We start from the raw sequence: 21,839 nt of genomic DNA on the forward strand, positions 1-21,839 counted from the left end.
GGATAATTCCACGTGGATCAAATAAATACAGATGTGTAGTAATTAGTTCTATTCCCAGTGAGCCCATTTCCAATGCACTAAAGATGTGAGCGATTATGGAACCTCACCCCAACAGCTTTTATCAATTTAAACTGCTAAACAACAGGATAGGTCACAGCCCAGCCTGCTATTAATAATGCATTTATTGTGTGCAACATTATAAATTGGGCATATGGACTAGAAAAAGAACACCTTTTAACAAGAATGATACGGTCTCCCCCCAGAAGCATCATATGTGCCTGGCCACTTACCTGATGTACAGTCCCAAGGCGATCAAAAGAATAAAAAATCTCATCCAAGGAAAAGAGGCCTACATTGTCAGTGGGCTCCTGCACAGAGATGACTTGGCTGTGGCAGATATGTTAAACATACCCATCCTGGGTCCGGAGCCTGAAATAGCTCACCTTTACAGTAGCAAGTCTGGAAGCAAATGGGTCTTTGAGAGCGCCAATGTGCCCGTCCCTCCTGGAGTATATGGCATCTGTCATCACCAACAGGTATGCGGGGTGGACGAGGGAGGCTCTTCTCAAATATGGCACACCCTCTTGACCTTGTGGGAACTTCAGGTCTTCTGGAGCCAGCCCTAACCCAATGAGGAATACATGGAATGCTTAAGTTATTTGATGGGATCTGCGTTAGGTCTTCGTGTTTCAAAGTATCTTCCTCTTGGCCTTGCAGAAATTGTGGGAATTACTCAACATATTTATTCATTTAGGTTAAGCCAATGAAGGCCCTGTCGATGTACTAATTTGCTCTCAGTATTTATCACCTTAACATGGATTAATTGATAATCATATTAGCTAGCCAGTCATTTAGGAGGACTTAAGAAATGCAAGAGTCAGTTTGGGTGAAAAGGATCAGGTTTGGAAAGGTGAGCCTTTCTGCCGAATCAGGTTGCTGAGGTCCTACAGCCGAGGGCTGCACACATCCTTGGCCCTGTAAAACAATCCTTTGGCTCCTCAGGAAAGGGCCATAAAGGGAGTAGGGGAAAAATCCCAGGAAGAGGACAGGAAACAGATCTGGAATAAAACTACCTGCACCTGTGTCTTTGCTTTGCACCAGATCCAAATTCCTTTGGCAGACAGGTAGGATCCTAACTATTTAGAGAACTATAATATTAGTCACTAGAAATGATCCTGGAGTCAGCTCTGGCATGTGTTCTCCCATTTAACCTCTACCTTTTTTTTACAAGAAAGAAATAGAAAGACAAATGGGTGTGAACATTCCCTAACCTCTGTTTCAGTACATCTCTTGACCATCACTCCCAGCCAGTCACAGTTACCGCAGGCACCCAGTTCTCGGGAACCTAAAGAACGGTGTGTAATGAAGCGGTGTGTGAGGGATGATCCTTAAAGATCCTCCTCCTTCCCTCAGTCGCTTGATCACAGCATTCCGAATGTCATAGCTGCCGAGCTTCCCAAATCAAGGCTTTCAACAAATTGTACTTCTCAGAGACTAGTCTGAAGGTATTGTTAACTTATTAAATTGCCCTAAAATTGTCTTGCTAGAGTGTACTTGGGCAATACGTGGGCTCATGAAGGAAGTAGCTCTTGAAGATGACAGAGTGTGGAAAAAGCCAGCACAGGCCATTGTAATGAGTGAGACAGAGGCTCCCCATGAGCTGGTGTGCCCCACTGTTGACCGCCATTATTCTCCACTGGAATTGGAAGGTAAAAAGGGGATTACTCGACTCTGCTTCCCAGTGGAATACTCAGCTGAGAGATTGGAGACAAGTGAAATGCACTTTCAAACTATAATTTTACATATGTCCATTACACGAAACCACCTTCAAAACTTTAAAATGAATGTGCAAAATTTATAGGAAGTCTTGCTTTCACCTTGACTTGATGAGAACTTGGGCCATCTTTGCTAGGAAGTGTTTTAGAACTATATACAGTTCATTGTGGAAAGCAGTAACACCTCCCTCTCATGCTGGTATTCAGAAGCAGGAAAACCTCCTGTAAACAACTCGGATTTGAGGGACGTCATTTAACCTATGGCATGTGCAAATTGTATCACGATAAACCAAGTCATCACTGACTTCCCCTCCACTTGTTTGAAAACATACATCTGAGGTCATCAAGAATGAAAGTACTCCATTGAGATTTTTCCAGATAGTGACTGCCCTACCGAATCTGAGTGTGTCAGCGTTTTGAATTTTCAGATGGTGATGAATCAATAACACTGACTTTTTACCGATGTGCATCATAAACTTAAAGCCGGTGAAAGAAAGCTGTGATTATTTTAATTTAGGTGAATAAATATTCCAGACTATCAGCTGGATTTTAGCAGCCAATGTTTTTCTACTTCTGCTCTATACCAGCGTAAATTAAATGGCAATTAAAAAATATATTACCTCTTTTGAACAGATAGACTCAAATAGAAAATTGATAAATGTTTGGAAATAGCGTAAAGTCGTTTGGTTTATGATTAAGTAATTTATTTGTTTGTTTTTTAAATCTAGCATGAGCCCAGTGAGCATTTCCTCTTTTGATCCATAAAGTAACCATGCAAGCTCTCTTTCTGACATGTGCTCCATATAAAATATCGACAGCTTCGGTTAAATAATCAAAACTGGCGATGCTATTTTAAAAGCACTGTTCAATTTTCACTTAAAGATAGCACATAATTCTTTCCAGTGGTGCAGTCTTTACAATACTATTGATCCTCTTCATTACTGTAGGGGATCCATCAACAGACACCCATTTATAGGATTCTCAGCAGCAACAAATAATAGGATTTGGAAGAAACAGATAATAATTCTGTTAGTAGTTGAAACCTCCAAATATGCAATATATCTGAACATACAATGAAAAAGTCTATGGCTACGAAAGCTGTGAAGACCAGGACACTAAAAAGCCTGGAACACCTTTCCTTAATGTTAGCAAGAGAATTTCAACAGATATTAAGAGCCAGAGACCATTTCTACTTCTGCAAAGTGTGATCATGATACAGCAAAGTATGATTAAATATAGAATCTGAGGGTGCCTCTGTGGCTCAGTCGTTAAGTGTCTGCCTTTGGCTGAGGTCATGATGTCAGGGTCCTGGGATCGAGATCCGCATCAGGTTCCCTGCTCAACAGGAAGCCTACTTCTGACTCGCCCTGCTTATGTTCCCTCTCTCGCTGTGTCTCTCTCAGTCAAATAAATAAAATCTTTTTAAATAAATAAATAATCTGTCTTCCCAACACATTAGAGAAAGAAGGGATGTAACTTTGAAAGGCACATTACAAAACCTTCCTAGGCTATGCTTATAGCCATATGGTATGCAGACAAGAGTACTTGTCATTTAAACACCAAATTATCTGCAGACACTACTTGATAATTAGGGAGCTAAGACAATCCCATTTCCACCCTAATTGAATACCCCATGGTTGCATGGGGCTTCCGGGGATCCCAAGTACACCCATTTTGATATCACTTCCATACTGCTGTGTAGTGTAACACCCCCAGGAAGATTTGCTGAAAAGACACAACGCAGGAGAACAGATTGTGTCCTTACTCAAAATAATTTTAATCTGCTAGCTCTAGACTTCAGCAGAACTGCAGACTCGAGTCCTTTCACACTCCTTGGTTAAAAAAAACCCAAAATTTAAAAATCTGTTCGGTGAGCAAATCATCCAAAGACAAGAGAATAAGAGCATCACAGAGACCTCCCCAAGTACAGAGGACCATAAAGAGAGCTCAGAAGAGAGAATGCTTAGTACTGTTTTGTTTCTTTATGGCTAATACAGACCAGAACATCTGACGGGGAGACAAGACAAAAAATCATTCTGTGATCTAATGGGTTGTTTTTCTCCAAGGCTCTACAAGTAGAGTATTATTTATAATCAAGTAATCTGGGCTATAGACTTTTGCCTGATTCAAATTTATCCGAAGTGGCTTAATTGACTACAAGGAAAATTGCTTCTCTTGCTCCTCTTCTGACTTCTTTGTCCACCTCACCCTCCTCCAGCACCTCTCTGTGAACTGAGGTAGGCAGCATGGTGGAGAGCAGGGGAACACAGGTGCTGGAATCAGAGCACCCTGGGTGGAGTCTCTGCTTTTCAACTTAACACCAGGTGATTGGGGATTGTGGGCAAGTCATTTAACTTAACTGAGTCTCCGGGCACCTGGGTGGTTCAGTCAGTTAAGCTCAGGTTAGGATCCCAGGGTCCTGGGATTGAGCCCCACCTCTCGCTTCCTGCTGAGCAAGGAGTCTGCTTCTCCCTCTCCCTCCTCTTCTGCTCCTCCTCTCTTTCTCTCTCACTCTCTCAAATAAATAAAATGTTTTTAAAAAATAACACATCAGGGGCACCTGGGTGGCTCAGTGGGTTAAGCTGCTGCCTTCGGCTCAGGTCATGATCTCAGGGTCCTGGGATCGAGTCCCACATCGGGCTCTTTGCTCAGCAGGGAGCCTGCTTCCTCCTCTCTCTCTCTCTGCCTGCCGTGATCTCTCTCTGTCAAATAAATAAATAAAAAAAATCTTTAAAAAAAATAAATAACACATCAGCTGAAACCCAATTATTCATATACAAAATGGAACTAATAGTGATGCCTGCTTCATTTTTGAGCATTCCAACATAAAATTCATGAAAAGAGCCTAGCCAAATGCCGGGCTCCTATGGAGAGTTCAGTAGAGTTAAATGTTGGCCATCATTGTCATAGTAAAGCTTCAACTTCTACCCCTTCCATTCCCATGGGATTGAGCCCAGTTCTTGAGGAAATACTGTCTCAATTAAAAAATAGTTGTTTTATATGATCTCCCTGATATGAGGAAGTGGTGATGCAACATGGAGGCTTAAGTGGGTAGAAGAAGAATAAATGAAACAAGATGGGATTGGGAGGGAGACAAACCATAAGTGACTCTTAATCTCACAAAACAAACTGAGGGTTGCCGGGGGGAGGGGGTTTGGGAGAAGGGGTTGGGATTATGGACATTGGGGAGGGCATGTGATTTGGTGAGTGCTGTGAAGTGTGTAAACCTGGTGATTCACAGACCTGTACCCCTGGGGATAAAAATATATGTTTATAAAAAATAAAAAAATTAAAAAAAACAAAACAAAAAAAATAAAAAATAAAAAATAGTTGTTTTTTATGAATGTTTTATCTCGTTTATCTGTCTTGTTCACATAATACTTACGAAATACTTGGCCAACTGACCAAACAAATGCATTTCATGTACGCTAATGAAGAAACAATTAAACCTTTATAGGTTATAGCATTTAGAAACTCAGCAAAACTCCAAACAGTTAAAGTTCTCAAGACTATAACTCATTATGGACTTGAAACTATTAAAAAAAAAAAAAAGCATTTGAAAAATCAGTAAGTAAACACATAATGCTCTAGGAGTACCTGGGTGGCTCAGTCAGTTAAGTGTCTGCCTTTGGGTCTGGTCAGGATCTCAGGGTCCTGGGATTGAGTCCCGTGTGGGGCTCTCTGCTCAGCAAGGAGCTTGCTTCTCCCTCTGCCCCTCACCCAGTTTATGCTCACTCTCTCTCCCTCTCTCTCCTTTGGTCCTAGTGGTTAGTGATTTCTTCACATCATATATATATCACTTACAACTTCTAATCTGTCTTAATATTTAGAAGATAACCAAATGAAGAGACCATTTGAATACACCTGAATACAACTAAGTTCATACAATAAGAACGAATCAGAAAACGAGCCATATTAAATATTGCTATGTATTGGGCCCCACAGATGCTAGAACAGCTAGGTCAGCTGGTCATAGATCACCTGGAAATTCAACGATGGCTCTTTAAAATGGACTATGAGTTTGGAGGAAACGGGACTGCCTTTTGTGACATTGCTTCCCATCTACAGTGCTACAAGTGGTTCCTACAGGAGAAGAGCAGATATGGCCGTGAGAACTGGAGGAAGAAATGGGCACAGGTGAGTTCAATGTTGACATAAGCCCATGGTGTTTGTGAGCAGTTAGGAGATGGTGCAAAAGGCTCAGCTGGGAGGTGAGAGCACTTTCTTCTAGACTCAGCTGCATCACCTGTCAGCAGTGAGATGTTAGGCGTGTCAATTTAGGCATGTCAATTTTGACTTTCTTAGGCCTTAGTCTTCATATATAAAGTGAATGGGCTTGATCAAGCTACTTGAATATTATTTCTCATATATTTTTTTAAATTTTTTAAATTTGAGTTAGCATTGCCACACAATGTTACATTAGTTTCAGGTGTACAAACGGTACTCTCCACATTTTGCAGTACTCACGACAAGCGTCGCCACCATACAGCACTACGACAACACCACTGACTACATTCCCTATGCTGTTACTTTCATCCCTATGACTTATTCATTCCAGTTATCTTCATAACTGGAAGCCTGTATGATTAGGTTATTTTAAATGTCCCTTTTTGGGCCCTAAAAGTCTTCAAGTTGATTATGGTAATTGGGAAGTATTTTTTTTTTTTTACCATATTCAAATAGCATTACAAATCTCATCTTTTGGTCTAAGTGGGTCTCGATCATCTGCTTCTAATGAGTGTTGCTATTAAGCTAGCTGTGTTTTATTATGAGAGACAAGTTCTAGTAGTGAATGGTTGTCACCTGGAAGCTAATGTATAAAAGCATTCTGTCAGCAGTCATATGTTTCTGAAGACAGTTCAAGGAAATTTATGTAACCGCTGGTCCCTATGAGATGTTGAGAAAATAATACATCTCAGCCAGAAAATCTCCCAGCAAAAGCTAAGTAATAGGGAAGAAGCCTTAGCATATGAGAGGATGTGTATAGGTTTTTCCATGTATACTGGTGAAGGATGCATTGTACAACTTCTTGGCCTGTTCCAAACGTACTTAATAATTAAAGTAACTTTAATGGCTTTGTATATCACTTAAACACACCATTTTTAAAGCTGCCTCACTTTGCATCCAGAGAACTAGACCTCCCTGACTTTTCTGAATGTCAGATCTCTGTTTTGGCTAATACTAATGAACGCAAAACTGATGAGGAAAATCTGGGTGCAAATTCCCTTAACCGATTCCTTCCCTGCCAATGCACATAGCAGTGGGCTGGGCAATGAGTTTATCTGCTTTGAGCATCCCACTACAACAGTATGTGAATAAAGACACAAGTGATGGAAAGGGAGGGGCGCACAAGAGAGAACTACATTATTCTTATGGAAGTGAAATGACGAATAAATCTAGAGAGCAGTCAGAAGTGAGAGTTCCCTTTGACAAATGTTACTGTTCTCCCCATGATCTATTCCAGGCTTTTCTTCCTCCTCCATCAGTGGATGGACTAAACGCACAACCTGTCATGGCCAGCTTTTTACATATTATTTAAGGGATACCAAAGTGAATTACTCTTCTAGAAAAAAAATAAAACAAAGAAAATGTATTTAATTTTGAAGCCCATAGAGATTTTTCATGTGTTCTTGTTAAACTGGATTTTATTTCATATTGTGTATTTATTTCAATTTTCTTTTTAAAGCAAAACTGCTGAGATGAAACTATGAAAATAAGACTTTTTTATTAAAAAAAAATCAAAATGATAGTGTGCAAGGTATTTTTCTCACTATTTTCAGCTAACAATTTTTAAAGAATTCCCTGATACTAGACTATGATAAATTTAAAATGTTTGGCTTTAAGTTTAAAAATATATGGAATAATGACATATGGCTGAATTGCACTTAAAAGCTTGACTACACGTTATTTAATTTCAATTACTTTAAACTACACCATTTTAAATTGTCACCAAATACATTTGGCATTAGCGTTAATAGTATTAAATGTGAAACTCTTGAATAATTAATTATCTATGTCATTTTTTTAACTTAACAAGGAAAAAATAATTGCTCAGAAATCTGTTTAATACTGTGAGGGACGGTGCTTAGCCAGGATATAGTTGGAAGCCAAAAATAAAAATAAAAAGTGAAGTGGTTCGGAAGAGAATTTTGGGGGCGGGGGGGGGGGGTAAGAGACTATTGACATTCTTTTGCCTTCAAAGTGAAATTGTATTCAGAGCAGAAGTGAAGTGCCATCTCCATTGAGTGCAGCTACTGAGAATTTAGGATTAGAATTATCCTTTGTTCTGGAAGACCATGGTAATGGTGCACATTTAGACATCAAAGCATTACTTTATGAGTACAGGCATGTTTTAATGTCCTATTACAGTTGGTAGACCTGTTTCTTTTGATAATGAAGATGTTGTGTCATCAAGCCTAGCCTGGCACATACAAAACATATGCTGGCAGGTTATTAAAAATTTCAGCTTCTTGATGAAAGACTATCCTGCAGGCTAAGAGTCCAGAGAAAGACTCCATTCTGGGAGAATTATTAGAAATGAGAATATGACTGTAAGCACTAAATTATGTTAATACTTACAAATAGCATCATTTGCATAGCAGTTTATGACACGATACCATGATTTTTCTCATTGGTATGTGGTAGGCAACAGATTAAAAACAGTGCTGTTTATGGGAATTTGAACTGTTTGGAGATTCTCTTGCATCTCTTGCAGATATTGGTTTTAGATGTAGGCATGATTCAGTGTAGACTCAGAGATCTAATATAAAGATCATCTTTTTTTTTTCTACTTATCTAATTTAGAGCCAGAGTTATTGGACTGGTTGCAATTGAGACTCGAAACGAAGTGGTGGAGTCAACAAATGCTGGAAAAGCTGTAGTCACGTTAAAAAAAAATCAGTATAGACGATGTAGGTGATTTTAGGAAAAGCATGATGTTATGTGATGGCCACAGCAGCAACAGAGCTCAACTCTTCGTTTTGTTTTCATGGTGGTTTGGTACCAACATTTCTCTCTTCACCCTGTCAACCCATAAAACCTACCTCCCTTTATAGGTCCCAGTAAACTTCCCTCACTTAAGTACTCAATGCTTGTTAAGGTTTAATGAATCCACACACTTACACACATTCCAAACATCCCACTCCCCAGTTGGGGGTATTTCTTTTCTTTTAGTAGGAATAAAAGCTTAAACAAAGGAAGGCATGCTTGTAGGGGAAAGCCTTCTTGGCCACTCTCACCCAAGACAGTGTAGGGAGACCCAGGTAGACATTTGCTGTAGTACCCACCCTTCTTGTGGTTCTTTTTCTTTCTCTCCTTTCTTATTTTTAATTTTTTTAATTTTTTTAAAGATTTTATTTGTTTATTTGACAGACAGAGATCACAAGTAGGCAGAGAGGCAGGCAGAGAGAGAAGAGGAAGCAGGCTTTCCGCTGAGCAGAGAGCCCAAGGCGGGGCTCCATCCCAGGACTCTGAGATCATGACCTGAGCCGAAGGCAGAGGCTTTAACCCACTGAGCCACCCAGTTGCCCCTCTTCCCTTTTTTAAAGGATAAATCTTCCCTCCCTCACTCCTAGGAGACTGGCTTTGTAGCCAGTCTATTGGCGATGCTATTGGCAATGTTGCTTTGCAAGAAAAGGTATTTCTAGAGCAGTTTCTCCATGTAAAGAGCTAAGCCAGTTTACTATTGCATTTCTATGTTCAGCCCTTTTTTGGGTCTTTGTTTCCCTGGATGGACAGTACAGGATGCCGAGGGCTTACTTAGGAGAGAAAGGAGGAAAAGGAAATTGAATTGCCTCCTGAATGTGCCTACAAAATATTGCTATTTTAGCACACCCAAGAGCAGTTTTATGTTTACTTATACCTTTGTGTACATTAGACATCTGAAATTAATTTGGAGATCACCAAGGAAAAAATTTATATTTAAAAATACTTAAATACAGGGGTACCTGGCTGGCTCAGTAGGTAGAGTGTGCCACTCTTGATCTCAGGGTCATGAGTTCAAGCCCAACATTGGGTGTGGAGACGACTTAAAATTAAAATTAAAAATATGAATTCAAGGCATCCACACCTACGATAGTTGTTTTGCTTCCTTGTAGAATGAAATCAGCAAACAAAAGTATGAAGGAGAATCATCACCTACCTAGTCAGTGTCTTAGAACTCCATGACTCTATTGTGAAGACCTCCATCTCTTGAGATGCCCTTGCCTCTGGGTCACAGGAGCTGCTGTAGGATGGCTGAGCTTGGTGCTTATGTGAAATTTAGCGGGTATATTAGGCAATCCCAAAGAACCATTACCCTGTAAGCACATAATTTTTTAGAAAAGTTAAATGATAATATAATAAGATTAAAAAACTATTTAACCAAGTAAGTACATAATCACTTTCCCCAAACTTAGTTGTTTTCATTTTTGTGTATTAATTTTCAAGTGTGCTACATTTATTTCTTATAGCTACAATAATACCATACATGCTATTTAAACATCAGATCCTAAATGTCCTCCACGTTTATAGGTAGTGGTCACAATTGATGGCTGTATGATATTCCCTTGTATTGATTTACTCTAACATATTAAACCATTCAACTAACTTGAAAATTTATATTCTTTCCCACTTTTGGGGGGTGGAGAGAAAGCATATGGAGGGAGTAAAGATTTGTTTTTTATTTTTTGGTCTCTGTATACATCTCTTTTTACTTCTGCTGAATGATTTCCTTCAGAGAAAGACTCAGGAGTAGAATGCTTAATGGCTTGCTGTATGTTGCTCCATTACTTCCTAAGAAGGTGGCACCAATTTCCAAGGCTGCTAGCAGAGAATGAGCATACTAATTTTGCCACCACCTTACCAACACTGGATATGATGAACTGTTTGCACTTTTATTTAGATGTCAAAAGGCATCTTCCAATTGCTATTACTTGGTTACTAGCAAGGGATCCTTTTTTTACATCCTTATTGATTATTTTTATCTTTTATATCAAAAACAACCTATTGGTATTAGAAAATCTAGGTTTTCTAGATGAAGAAAAAAAGTCTAAGGTCATAATTTTCCCTAGTCATTAAACTCCATATGAATGGTTATTTGTTTATTATATTTCTTTTATAGATTAAAATTTTGACTTCGTAGATTATCTTTATGTATTTAGTAACTGCCAGAAGGCTGGCCTACACCGGAGATGAAGCATTTTCTTAGATATATGGATATACACTGTTACAGTCTTCACATTTCCCTGTATTTCTCAATAATAATAATAACAATAATAATGATAATTAGCATTATAGGACAGCTGGGGAGTGCCAAGCCTTTCAGCCCTTTAAGGAACTGAAATTCATTCAATTGAATTTCATTCAATCTCATAAAAACCCTAAAGTTTCTAGTCATTTACCTCCACATCACAATGATAAGTAGTGTTATTCTGTTTACAGATGGAGAAACCGATACTTTAGGTAATTAAGTGACTTGCCCAAGTTCACGTAGCTAATAAATGATGGTGCCTAACCCGGAACTCACACCCACTCCCCTGGCCCAATGTTCTTGCCACATGGAGGTGAGGCCATTTAGAAAAGACCCCTTGTTTGAAAATCCCTGAGCAGTGTTCTCTCCCCCAGGTCCCTACCCTTGTGACCTGCTGCCCCGAGGGACAGGTTTTCTGCGTTCTGCAGAGATGTGGGAAACACAAACATTTCAGCACAGCACAGCAGGGCGGAGAGGTAGGAAGGCACACCAGAGAGCTGCAAAGAAGCTGATCCCCTGTTAGGGAGTCCCTAGGATCCAGCTTTTTGCAACCCAACTGTCTCACATACCCATATATGTTCTTGAGTGATGAGAGTGAGCTTTGGACATCACCCTTTGTTCATGGGGACGACGAGCTTTCAATGCCTTCCTCAACTTAATACAGCAGCATGATCATTTCAGTAAGCCTGTAAATAAATTCTCACAAAGCTTAGACTAGCCAAACTTCAGGATCAAATGTAGCAACAAAAATATGGTGGGCATTTCAAACCTTGTTTTTTGGATATGCAACTACATACTCTGCTTGTGTTTTTTTAGTCTCCTGCTCAGGGTTGACGTGCTAAACTCCCTCTTAAGCTGAACCAGTGTTGGAATAGACTGGCCTGAATAATTGAACATTCAGGATAACCAGGAGGTGGTCTGGCTCCACATGGTTCTATAGCCCAGGCACATCAAGGTCACTAGGGGGGAACCGTGGGCAATCAATTTCTCGGTCTCCAAGTCTCTACCTCTTCATCTGTAAAGAGGGATAATATTAGTACCTGCCTTGTGATGAGGGGGGGGTGGGTTAAATAAGATTCCTTTGTAAATTGGCTAGCAATGTCCTTAGCACACAATAAGCCTTAAAGAAATGCTACCTGTTTATTACCAATATTACCATAAAACATTGAATAAGTATGTACAATTTAATCTCCCTTTGGTGATTCAGAAGGTCCTTTAGCCTCTTGTAGGCTTCCAGAATAGTGTTCTATGTACCAATTATCATTCTATAGGATTGTGGCTTTTGAAGATATGCAATTGTGGTACACCCAACTGTGCCTACCTACTGATTTACTAGGCAATGCCTTTTAAAGAATAAACCTTGACAGCAGTCTGGTTTCTTATCATTTGAAAGTAGGAGATAATTCCAGTTATTTTCATTTTCTACATGTCAACTAAAGAGGCATTGACCTGACAAAGTGCAGCTTGCTCTGACCACAAGCTTGAGACCCAGTTGCTTCATTTTCTGGTTCCGGTTGGTGTCTTTTCTAATTAGTGTAGCAGCACGTCACCACCATCATTGGAAAGCTTTAATCATTTACATATTTTTCCTTATCTCTGAGAATGACTTAGAATGTTTTCTTCCAGTTCAATGGTTATTTTCACAAAGCTGCCAGGGATGGGTTTGAGGTACTTCTCTGGGGCCTGAGGAAGATGACAGGAGAAAGGAAATTGCCTCCCCGAGTAAATGAAAGCCGGGTCCCCCTTCCAAGGACCTATAATAACCAGCTATACAAGCTGTTGGTTTGTGTGTCCTATTGATTTAATATGCTTCTAATCAGTACATAAAGCTATGGGCCTGCAGTGTTAATTTTTCATATGCTTACAAAGTACCCTTTGATTTTCTGTCACACGTTAATTACAGCGTTTTGCCATTAAATAGGAAGCTTTGTGTAAACTAATTACTAGGTAATCATTGTCTACTGCAAGCGTGCTGTTTGTACCTTTTATTTTATTCTAAAAATGCACAGATCTCACAGTCTGGAAACACTCTACCTTCCAGCCATTAGCTCTCACTAATTCATAGCATTATTGTGGTGAGAGTGTAGGAGTTGTAATTGTTGTGGTATCAGAGCTGTTAATTACCGGAGTAAACAGTTGAAATGGTGCCAAGGTCTATTGTACAAGGCAGAGAAAAGGAGGTTTAAATGCTACTCCCACCATCTGGGGACTGGGGGAGAGGCAAATGCTTGAGAACAGCAGTGAGGCACTATGGCCGCCTCAGCTCCAGGGTTGGCGGCCATATGGATCCGGAATATTTTGAATCAATTGAATTTAACTGCCAGTTTTTCGCAATAACAGCGTGGAAGGAAGGAATAAAGCAAAAGATGAGAGAAACGAGAATTGGTTAGTGTTTTCACATCCAGGAAGTCCCCCTTGGAGTTCTTTTGGAAATATCTGCTTTGCTGAAAACCACAGAGCAGGCATGGGTATTTGGAACAGATTCAGAATGAGTTTTACTCTCTGCCTACGACTGCGCCATTTGCTTCTGGTCGGCTGTCCACCGGGCCCCCCGGTGAGAGAGGGATGCCCTTGAGAAGGCTCGGACTTTCCTATCATTGCACCAGTGCCAACAAAAAAAACCCTCTCTTTTGGAGTTCACTGATTTATTACCCTGGTATTTTCACCAGCATGGTCTGTAGAAAGAACACAGTAATAAATATATAAGGCTACCGTATCTGCCTCAAGTATATCCATCCGTACGCGTGGAAATACCAAAGAAGGTACAGCTCTTCACTCTGATTAAGAAAAGTAAATCGCTTGCCCGTTCCTTTTGTATAAAATTAAAATAAATATCCTTCTGATGGTGTCTCATTTCATTCCACAAGTTCCACCCCCTCCTCTTCCACTTGAATGAAAAATCAGAGTCCAAAGGGCACATGTGTTTTCTTTCGTTTTCAATTTCTAGCTAAAGAGATTTTTTTTAGCACATGCAGTTTTCTCAACCAACCGTATTTCTCTGACTGGTAAGAAAGAGACGTATTACCAGTAATAATAATTATCGCCACCTCCACTGGCGGTTTATTTGGAAACTGCACGGTTTCTGCTCTACAAGACCGCGACATCTTTAAAACACTCATGTATTTACTTGATGTCACTCCTATTTCATACAATTCCCTTTAAACGCATTTTCCCACATTAAAAATATATTTTTTTAAATCTGCCACTTGCAGCTGTAACTACTTCTTAATATCATTCCCAAACCGTGAACATATTCTTCTTTTTTTAAACCACCCTGGATTATTTATTTTTAATTGTTCCTTTAGCAGATGTTGGAGTAATTTCAGGGCACAGTGTAAACAGCTCCGTTAAAGAGAGAGATCACAGCCTGCCACGTTTGCACCAGGAACCAAGGGCAGGGTTTGTCCGGCTTTTAGGACCGCAGTGTGGGACAAATTTCCTGCTTGTGTGTGTGTGTGTATGTGTGTGTGTGTGTGCAAAGTTCAACTAAGAATTTCAATAAACACTTAATCTTGATCTATTGCAACCCCCAACATGCAGCACGGAAAAAGAAACAGCAGTTTAAGTACGGGAAAGTTGAAAGGGAAGGAACCTCTCCAGTGTTTCTGGTAAGGGTGAAGCAGTTGTGCAGAGCTTCGGAATGGAAGGGCAACATATGTGCCTCAGTTGGACAAAACGCTTCTCCAGTCAAATCAACTGCTAGGCCTGCATGCTGGTACAAGGTGGAGGCCCACATAATGAGGGACAGACTCCTCGAGAAGCAGCGAGTGGATAATGCTACATAAGTATGGAATTATATACCGCATTTTCACCATTCTGTTTAATGAGAGCCGCCACCGCAGCGAATCACTTGCCACACAGCCGAAATGGGCCATTAGCTATCAAGGGAAAATTGTCTTTGCCGCTTTCAGCAGATGGAGCAAATATTTTACAAAGCAATTTTACATACCAAAAACATTTGTGTGCCTTGGTAATGTTGGCTGTTTTACATTATGTTACCTTCTACAGCAGCATAATTTTCCATCTCATCTAAGGCAAAGTTGGCATTTTTGATTTTTAAATTCTCAATTAACAATTAAACATGGAGTATTAAAGCAGTCCTTAAACTTTAAGTAGGTGTGGGAAGTAGTTTATGACTTGCTAAAGACATTTTCATTTTTCCTTCATCTTCTCAGCATATTTTTGCACTCTAAAGAGGGACTGTTCCTAATGATCTTAATGGAGAGAAATGAGTGAAAACTTCGCTACTGATTGCAGAATGAGAGTAACCAAAGCGCAGACGATCAGAACATTGGCTGGCTGAAAGCATCCAGCACGGATTGTGGGCACACGGTTTAGACCACCCATTTGTATCTGCTTAAAATGTTTAAACTTCAAGCAACAGAAAATCCAACTCAAAATGGCTTGACTATCTATCTCAGCTAACTGAAAATCCAAGGACCAGTCTGACTTTGGACAAGGCTTAATCCAGTGGCTCAGTACCATGAAGGACTTGGTGACTCCATCGCTGCTCCTCCTTGCCCACAATCTCTGCCCCGCCCTCGGGCTGGCGGTCCGCAGGGTTGCAAGATGGCTGCCAGCAGCTCCTGGAGCTTGTCCTCCATTGAGACAATAGGAAGAAAGAACATTGCAGTTGAGGGTGAGCCAACCTCCATCAACTCGTACAGCTAAGAATGAGGTGGGGGCAGTTCCTCAAAGGGAGTTTGGGACATTGTTACCCTGACCAAGGGGATGAAGATGCTGGGCAGCCACCAACAGATGTCCCCTCCACCACTTTTTCATTAATTTGATAGCATAGCCTTAGCATCATGTGGTTGATCTAATCTGACCCAGTCTGACTATTCATGCCCGCTGGTAACAGTTACAGAAGCAGATCCCATGGCACTGTGGCGTCCTGGTAGCAACTGGATTTGAATCCCAGTTTGCTACTTCATGGCTGTGTGACATGAAATGAGAATGATAATATCTATTGCGAGAGTAGCTTTGAGTTAATAAATATAAAAAAATCTCTGGCGCAGGCCTGCGACATGGTAAGCTTTCAGTGAGAGCTATTATTTCACCTAAAAAATGCCTATGGTGGTAAATGCATCCTGTGCACAGCAAAGCAACCTTTCTCAATTTGCCCTCAAATTTGGAATCCCTCCCTTATCTCCATCTTTGCCCCACCAGCCACCTTTCCTGGTGCCCTCATTTGACCCTCTGAAGCAGGGTTGGTGAAGAAGACTCATCCAGCAGTCAGAGGCAGCCAGAGAGCTCCCACAGTCTCACCGCATGAGTGCAGGAGTCTCATCCCTTCTTCTGGGACATGAGGCATCTGACTTAGATGATCCATACGGCCCATTTCAACACTGACAGTCTTGCTTCATTTTTTAAGTCATTGTCCTGCCCTTCTAACCTTAGGCCACCTTCCATTCCTCTGTTTAAGGACAGAAGAAATATTTATAAAACAGAACAATCCAACTAGGTCCCTTGGTTTCTCTTTTGAGCACCACCAATGTGTGATGTGAGAGATTGGAGGTGATTAGCCAAGAAGTGATTTTCCTTAATGTACCACCGCAGATTTAGCAAAGAAGCTTCTAGAGTAAAGTGAGTTTGGGTGGGGTTGATATTTAGAGCGTTCTAATTTGTATTCCTTCTTTCTTCTCTTCCATCCTCTCCAACACACACACACACACACACACACACACACACGTACTGAATTTACCTGGGAAAGTTAACTCTCTGGAGTTTGAAGTAGCTTTAGTCATTGAGGGCAGTATTAAATTGGATATGCTAGCGGCTTCCCCTGAGAGATCGTGAATTTACTTCAGACAGATATCTCTCCCTTCAAATTTACACTTTCTTGATAGAAAAAGAGAGTGGGCTGAGAGGCAAGGTCCATGCTTGATAGACTAGACTATCTAGGATGCCGTGGTGGGTCAGAGGGAGGCCCTATGTGCTATGCTCTGCAGGCATCTTGGAGCCTTCCAAGGTCATGACTATTGTCAGTGCTCCCTGGGGGTACTTGTGTTTACTGGAGAAAGGGGACAAGCATATGCAATGGCAAAGATGGGGCCAAAGTTTCTCCTGGATGGGATTTGCTCTCAAGCTCTCAGTTCCACCAAGGCCAGCAGCTAATGTGTGTTGGCCTAATCAGTGCAATGGTGATGGAAGAAAAATCTGTCATTCTGATTTTTTTTTCTCAAAAAGTAAAGTGAATTTTTCTAATATCATTTATCATCCACAAAATACATAGTTTCCTTCCCACACCTGCAGAGTTGTTAGCTCTAAATTATCTACTCCGCGCCGGTGATGGGACCTCTGAAACACTGACTGGGTAGTCTACCACCTTGATGTGACTCCTTGAAGTGAAACCTTCTAACTACTCACTTCACAAGCTTATAGGATAGAGGTCCCTATTGCTGACTTGCAACAGACATTTTATGTATATGTATAAATACACACACACACACACACACCCCCATATAGACACACTTCAGGAGGGTGAAAAGGGGGCAAAGAAAGCAAGCTAGCACTCCTTCCTGCAAACCTCCCATTTTTTTCTGTCTTTAGTGCTATGTTAATACTCACCCAGGAACAGAATCTGACAATGCAAAAAGCCTCTTCATTCTAGAGTTTCCGCCTCCCATTTGCAAAGCAGGGAACGCGATACTGCACAGGCTTACATCAGAGTCTTACTGTAGGGATCGAATGAGCTCATGGATGTGAGCCTACTATGACAAGGGAAAGCATTCTATACAGCTTTGACCCTTCCCTTGAACGCAGAGGTCTGTCTGGTGTGGTCAGGTGCATGGGAGTACACCGGCACCTGGGTGTCCTCGAGTCATTTTGAAGGAATAAGCCTGAATCGGTACAGATCTCCCCTTACCAACATCTGCTCTTGAAGATGTGGTAACTGTGTTCTAACTATGCAAGATGATCATCACTAGGGAACAGAAACTACCTCTCCGCCCTGGGAACTGGCTTCTGACATCAGAGAGCCCTCATTGCTCCCAAGAAAAGGGTGCTCTCACGTTGTCTCGCCACAGCGTTGCTGGAGTCCTCTGTGCCTGGCTCTGAGCTCGGGCCTCACCCACCCATGCACAGGCAGCTTCCAAGCTGAAGGGTTGTTTGTAGGGGTGGTGGAGATAAAACAGCTCTTACATGGAATGTCAGTTTGCTGCCTTTTCTTGAATATATGAGCTGCAGGTCCAGCACGGTAGGGGTGGGGCAAAAATTCTCTTTTCGTTGGTGCTAAGGCCGTTCTTAGCATACTCCTCCTCTGTCCCATCAGATACCTTCAAACAAATTCACTGAAGAGCTAATACCCTATTCCAAGCCGTATCTTTTTCTTAGAGAGATAATCATGGCCCCAAGCTGCCTCCATGTGCCCCAGCATCCCCTAGCGAACACCACCCCAGCGCCTTCAGCTGTGTATTTCTCATGATGGGACACGGTTCCTCCTCCTGATTCCTGCAGCCGACTTTCCTCTAGGAAATTACCCCCTTGCTGTGGCTTTGTGCACAGCATCAATGCTGCGGGTCGGGCAGAACGGCTGGCTGTGTGAGCAGAGGCAGCGGCGGCCGGTTGGCACGGCGTCCAGATGCCTCAGCCCTACGAGTTCATTATTGGCCCTCACATAGCGTGTTGCATCTGAGGTGACACTTCATAAATGTCACTTCGTTTATCTTCCCAATGCCCCTCAGAGGCAGGGAATCCCATAACATCCACCCAGGAAGCATGGCTGGTTCTTAAGTGGTCATCCCCCCAGGTGGTGCCTGGGCAGCAAGGAGGTTAGGCCTGTTGAGTGGTTTCACATTTTCCCTTATTCTGGAACTTCATCTGCTCAGGGCTGTGTTTGTGTTTAACTACCACCATGATTCATTCCACATTTAGTGTTCCCTGTGCAGAGCACTGGGGAAAATGACCTCAAAGCCACTGACCACACCCTGAGGGAACCCCCCCCCCCACCACCACCCACCCAGAGCTGGAGAGCACAGAGAAAGTATACCCAGCTGGTGACAGAGAAGGCTTCCTGGGGGAGGTGTGACTGGGACTAACTCGGGATGAGGAGGAGGCAGCAGAAAGGAAGGAAGGCAGGCTGAGGAAAGAGACCAAACAGGAGAGTTTGGGGCAAGCGTGGGAGTTGGAGAGGAGAGAGGTGAGGCTACATTAGGAATCACCGGCCGAGTTACAGTGGCCCCTCTTCATGCGTTATCTGGGAGTCTCAACTTGATCCTCAAGTTGATGGAGATCTAGTTTCAAGATTTAGGTAGCAGGGTGCCTGGGTGGCTCAGTGGGTTAAAGCCTCTGCCTTCCGCTCAGGTCATGATCCCAGGGTCCTGGGATCGAGCCCCGCATTGGGCTGTCTGCTCCGCAGAGAGCCTGCTTCCTCCTCTCTCTCTCTGCCTGCCTCTCTGCCTACTTGTGATCTCTGTCTGTCAAATAAATAAATAAAATCTTTAAAAAAAAAAAAAAAGAAGATTTAGGTAGCAAGGTTCCCACCTGTTCCTTCACTGACGGCACTCCATCTCCACGCCCTAAAACACAAAGACACTCTTTTCCCCAACTTCAGCTACTTAAGAGGAAGGCCTGACATTTGGTCATTTTTCCTCCCGTTGCTTTTATTGTAGCAAATACATATAACATAAAATTTACCATCTTTAACATTTTTTTAAAAGATTTTATTTATTTATTTGACAGAGATCACAAGTAGGCAGAGAAGCAGGCAGAGAGAGAGGAAGGGAAGCAGGTTCCCCACTGAGCAGAGAGCCGGATGCGGGGCTCCATCCCAGGACCCTGGGATCATGACCTGAGCTGAAGGCAGAGGCTTTAACCCACTGAGCCACCCAGGCGCCCCCTCATCTTTAACATGTTTAAGTGTACATCCCTGGGGTCATAAATATATTTGTAACCCTGGGCAGCCATTGCCACCATCCATCTCCCTAGCTCTTCTCATGGTGTGAAACTCGATCTCTGCACCCACGCAGCACCAACTCCCCATTCCCCCCGCCTCCAGTCCCAGACAGACCACTATACTGTCTATCTCTGTGATTTCGATACTCTGCATACCTGTAATTTATTGATACATGCATGAGTAAATGAATAACTGAGTTCTTTCTCTTTGGACTGTCTTGATATGAATAGCCACACAGGAGATGATGGCACAGATGTCTTAACACTTTTTAGAAGCAGGACCGGGAAGACCCTTTAACCATGGGTGAACAGAAAAGAAGCCTCCACGGTCATGGGGAAGGGCCTGGCCTGCGAGGCTTCTATGGGCTTTCCCAGAGCAGGGTGGGAATCGACAGCCATGCCCGGGCCTCCTAGCTTTGGGGCACCTCATAAATCACAGACACTTGGTCTTCTTCAGTAGACTAGAATACTTTTAACTGAAACAAGTGCCAAATGAAAAGAAAGTTGGGTTTGGGGGACAGTGTTCCAAGTAGGAGTAATGAGGGGGTCCAATCGTTGGAACTCTGCGCTGTGTACGGTGGTTTATGACTGAGATGCAGGATTCTGAAGGCCTGAGGCAATGTCCAGTGAAAAGGAGAGGAAATGTGTACATGGGGCAGAATATGCAAGGCAAGGGCGCCTGGGTGGCTCAGTGGGGTAAGCCGCTGCCTTCGGCTCAGGTCATGATCTCAGGGTCCTGGGATCGAGGCCCGCATCGGGCTCTCTGCTCAGCGGGGAGCCTGCTTCCCTCTCTCTCTCTCTCTGTCTGCCTCTCTGCCTACTTGTGATCTCTCTCTGTCAAATAAATAAATAAAATCTTTAAAAAAAAAAAAAAAAAAGAATATGCAAGGCAAAATGTCCCCTGCTTTGACAGCAATTTTCCTGCCTCCACTTCCCAAGGCAGAGGCTTGTGGTCTGAGCCTGCTTCCCCAGCCCTTCAGAACAGACCTCCAGCTCCTGCACAGTGACTCACCCGAACCTGCTGGCCGGACACCCTCCCCTTCTCATTGGTATTTTTGTTTTGTATGTCAAGCACTTACTAAGCTAACTAATGAGACTCTCCCACCAGGATTTTCTTGATATTTCAGAAATTATTCAGATGATTTGGACCTGCCTAGAGTATATTCTCAGATATCTGTCTTCTATTATAGATTTTGAGAGGGTACTGGACCCAGAATGAAACAGATATCCCAGGGAGCTGGGGGTGAAGAGCGGCGGTGGGGGGGGCAGGACAACCACTTTGTTAATGTCAGGGAAGTTGGAAATAAATTAGTATACAGATTATTTCTAAGATTCCTTTCAACCCCACTCACCGAAGCGGTGGATTCTTTCCCTATTCTTCCAGATTACTGAGCACTCACACATAGATCCAGAAGGTCCCCAGCAACCCAAACCAAGCCTGAGTTTTACTTGTCAGCGTCCCATATTTTGAATATGAATATTGCCCATCAAATGGTTTTACATCTAGTGCCCTGCCCTACTTCTGCCAGAAATAAAATCTAAAGAGATGGCTTTTATTTGAAAATTTTTAGAGATTCCACTAAGACTACCCAGAAAAAAAAAAAAAAAAAAAAAAAGACTCTGGCAACCTGAAGCTTTTTATATCAGAAAGTCCGGCATCTTATTCTTTAGGGAATTTCCAGCTGTTTTCATTTTGACGCAGGGCTCTGTGGTTTGGGTTATTTGATGATGGTAAGGGGGCTTGTCTCAGGTCCAGTTAGATGAGGCTGTGACCTAGCGGGGACTGCCAGCTCTCCTTCCCACCTCACTCTTCCAACCTGTTCCCACCTATAACCCCACCTTTATAGGATCAGCCTGAAGTTTAAGGCTTTGACCCCATGGCTATAGGATGTGGAGGCCCCCCAACAAGGGGGAAAGGACACAGTGCCAAAGAAAGACCC

The 21,839-nt window shown here is 42.2% G+C and overlaps 1 protein-coding gene across 4 annotated transcripts in view; it reads left to right on the forward strand.

The window, feature by feature from the left end:
• The window catches only part of IQCH (IQ motif containing H), a 193,532-nt gene that overhangs the window by 112,406 nt on the left and 59,287 nt on the right, over positions 1–21,839 (forward strand). For 3 of the 4 annotated variants that reach the window (XM_059180893.1, XM_059180895.1, XM_059180896.1), the window contains 2 exons: positions 264–536; positions 5,721–5,912. In XM_059180893.1, coding sequence (XP_059036876.1) covers positions 264–536; positions 5,721–5,912 — 465 coding nt within the window. The remainder of the gene's footprint in view (positions 1–263; positions 537–5,720; positions 5,913–21,839) is intronic. The other variant, XM_059180894.1, reaches the window with a different exon arrangement.

The sequence above is a fragment of the Mustela lutreola genome, chromosome 7, assembly GCF_030435805.1.
Source record: "Mustela lutreola isolate mMusLut2 chromosome 7, mMusLut2.pri, whole genome shotgun sequence".
NCBI lineage: Eukaryota > Metazoa > Chordata > Mammalia > Carnivora > Mustelidae > Mustela > Mustela lutreola.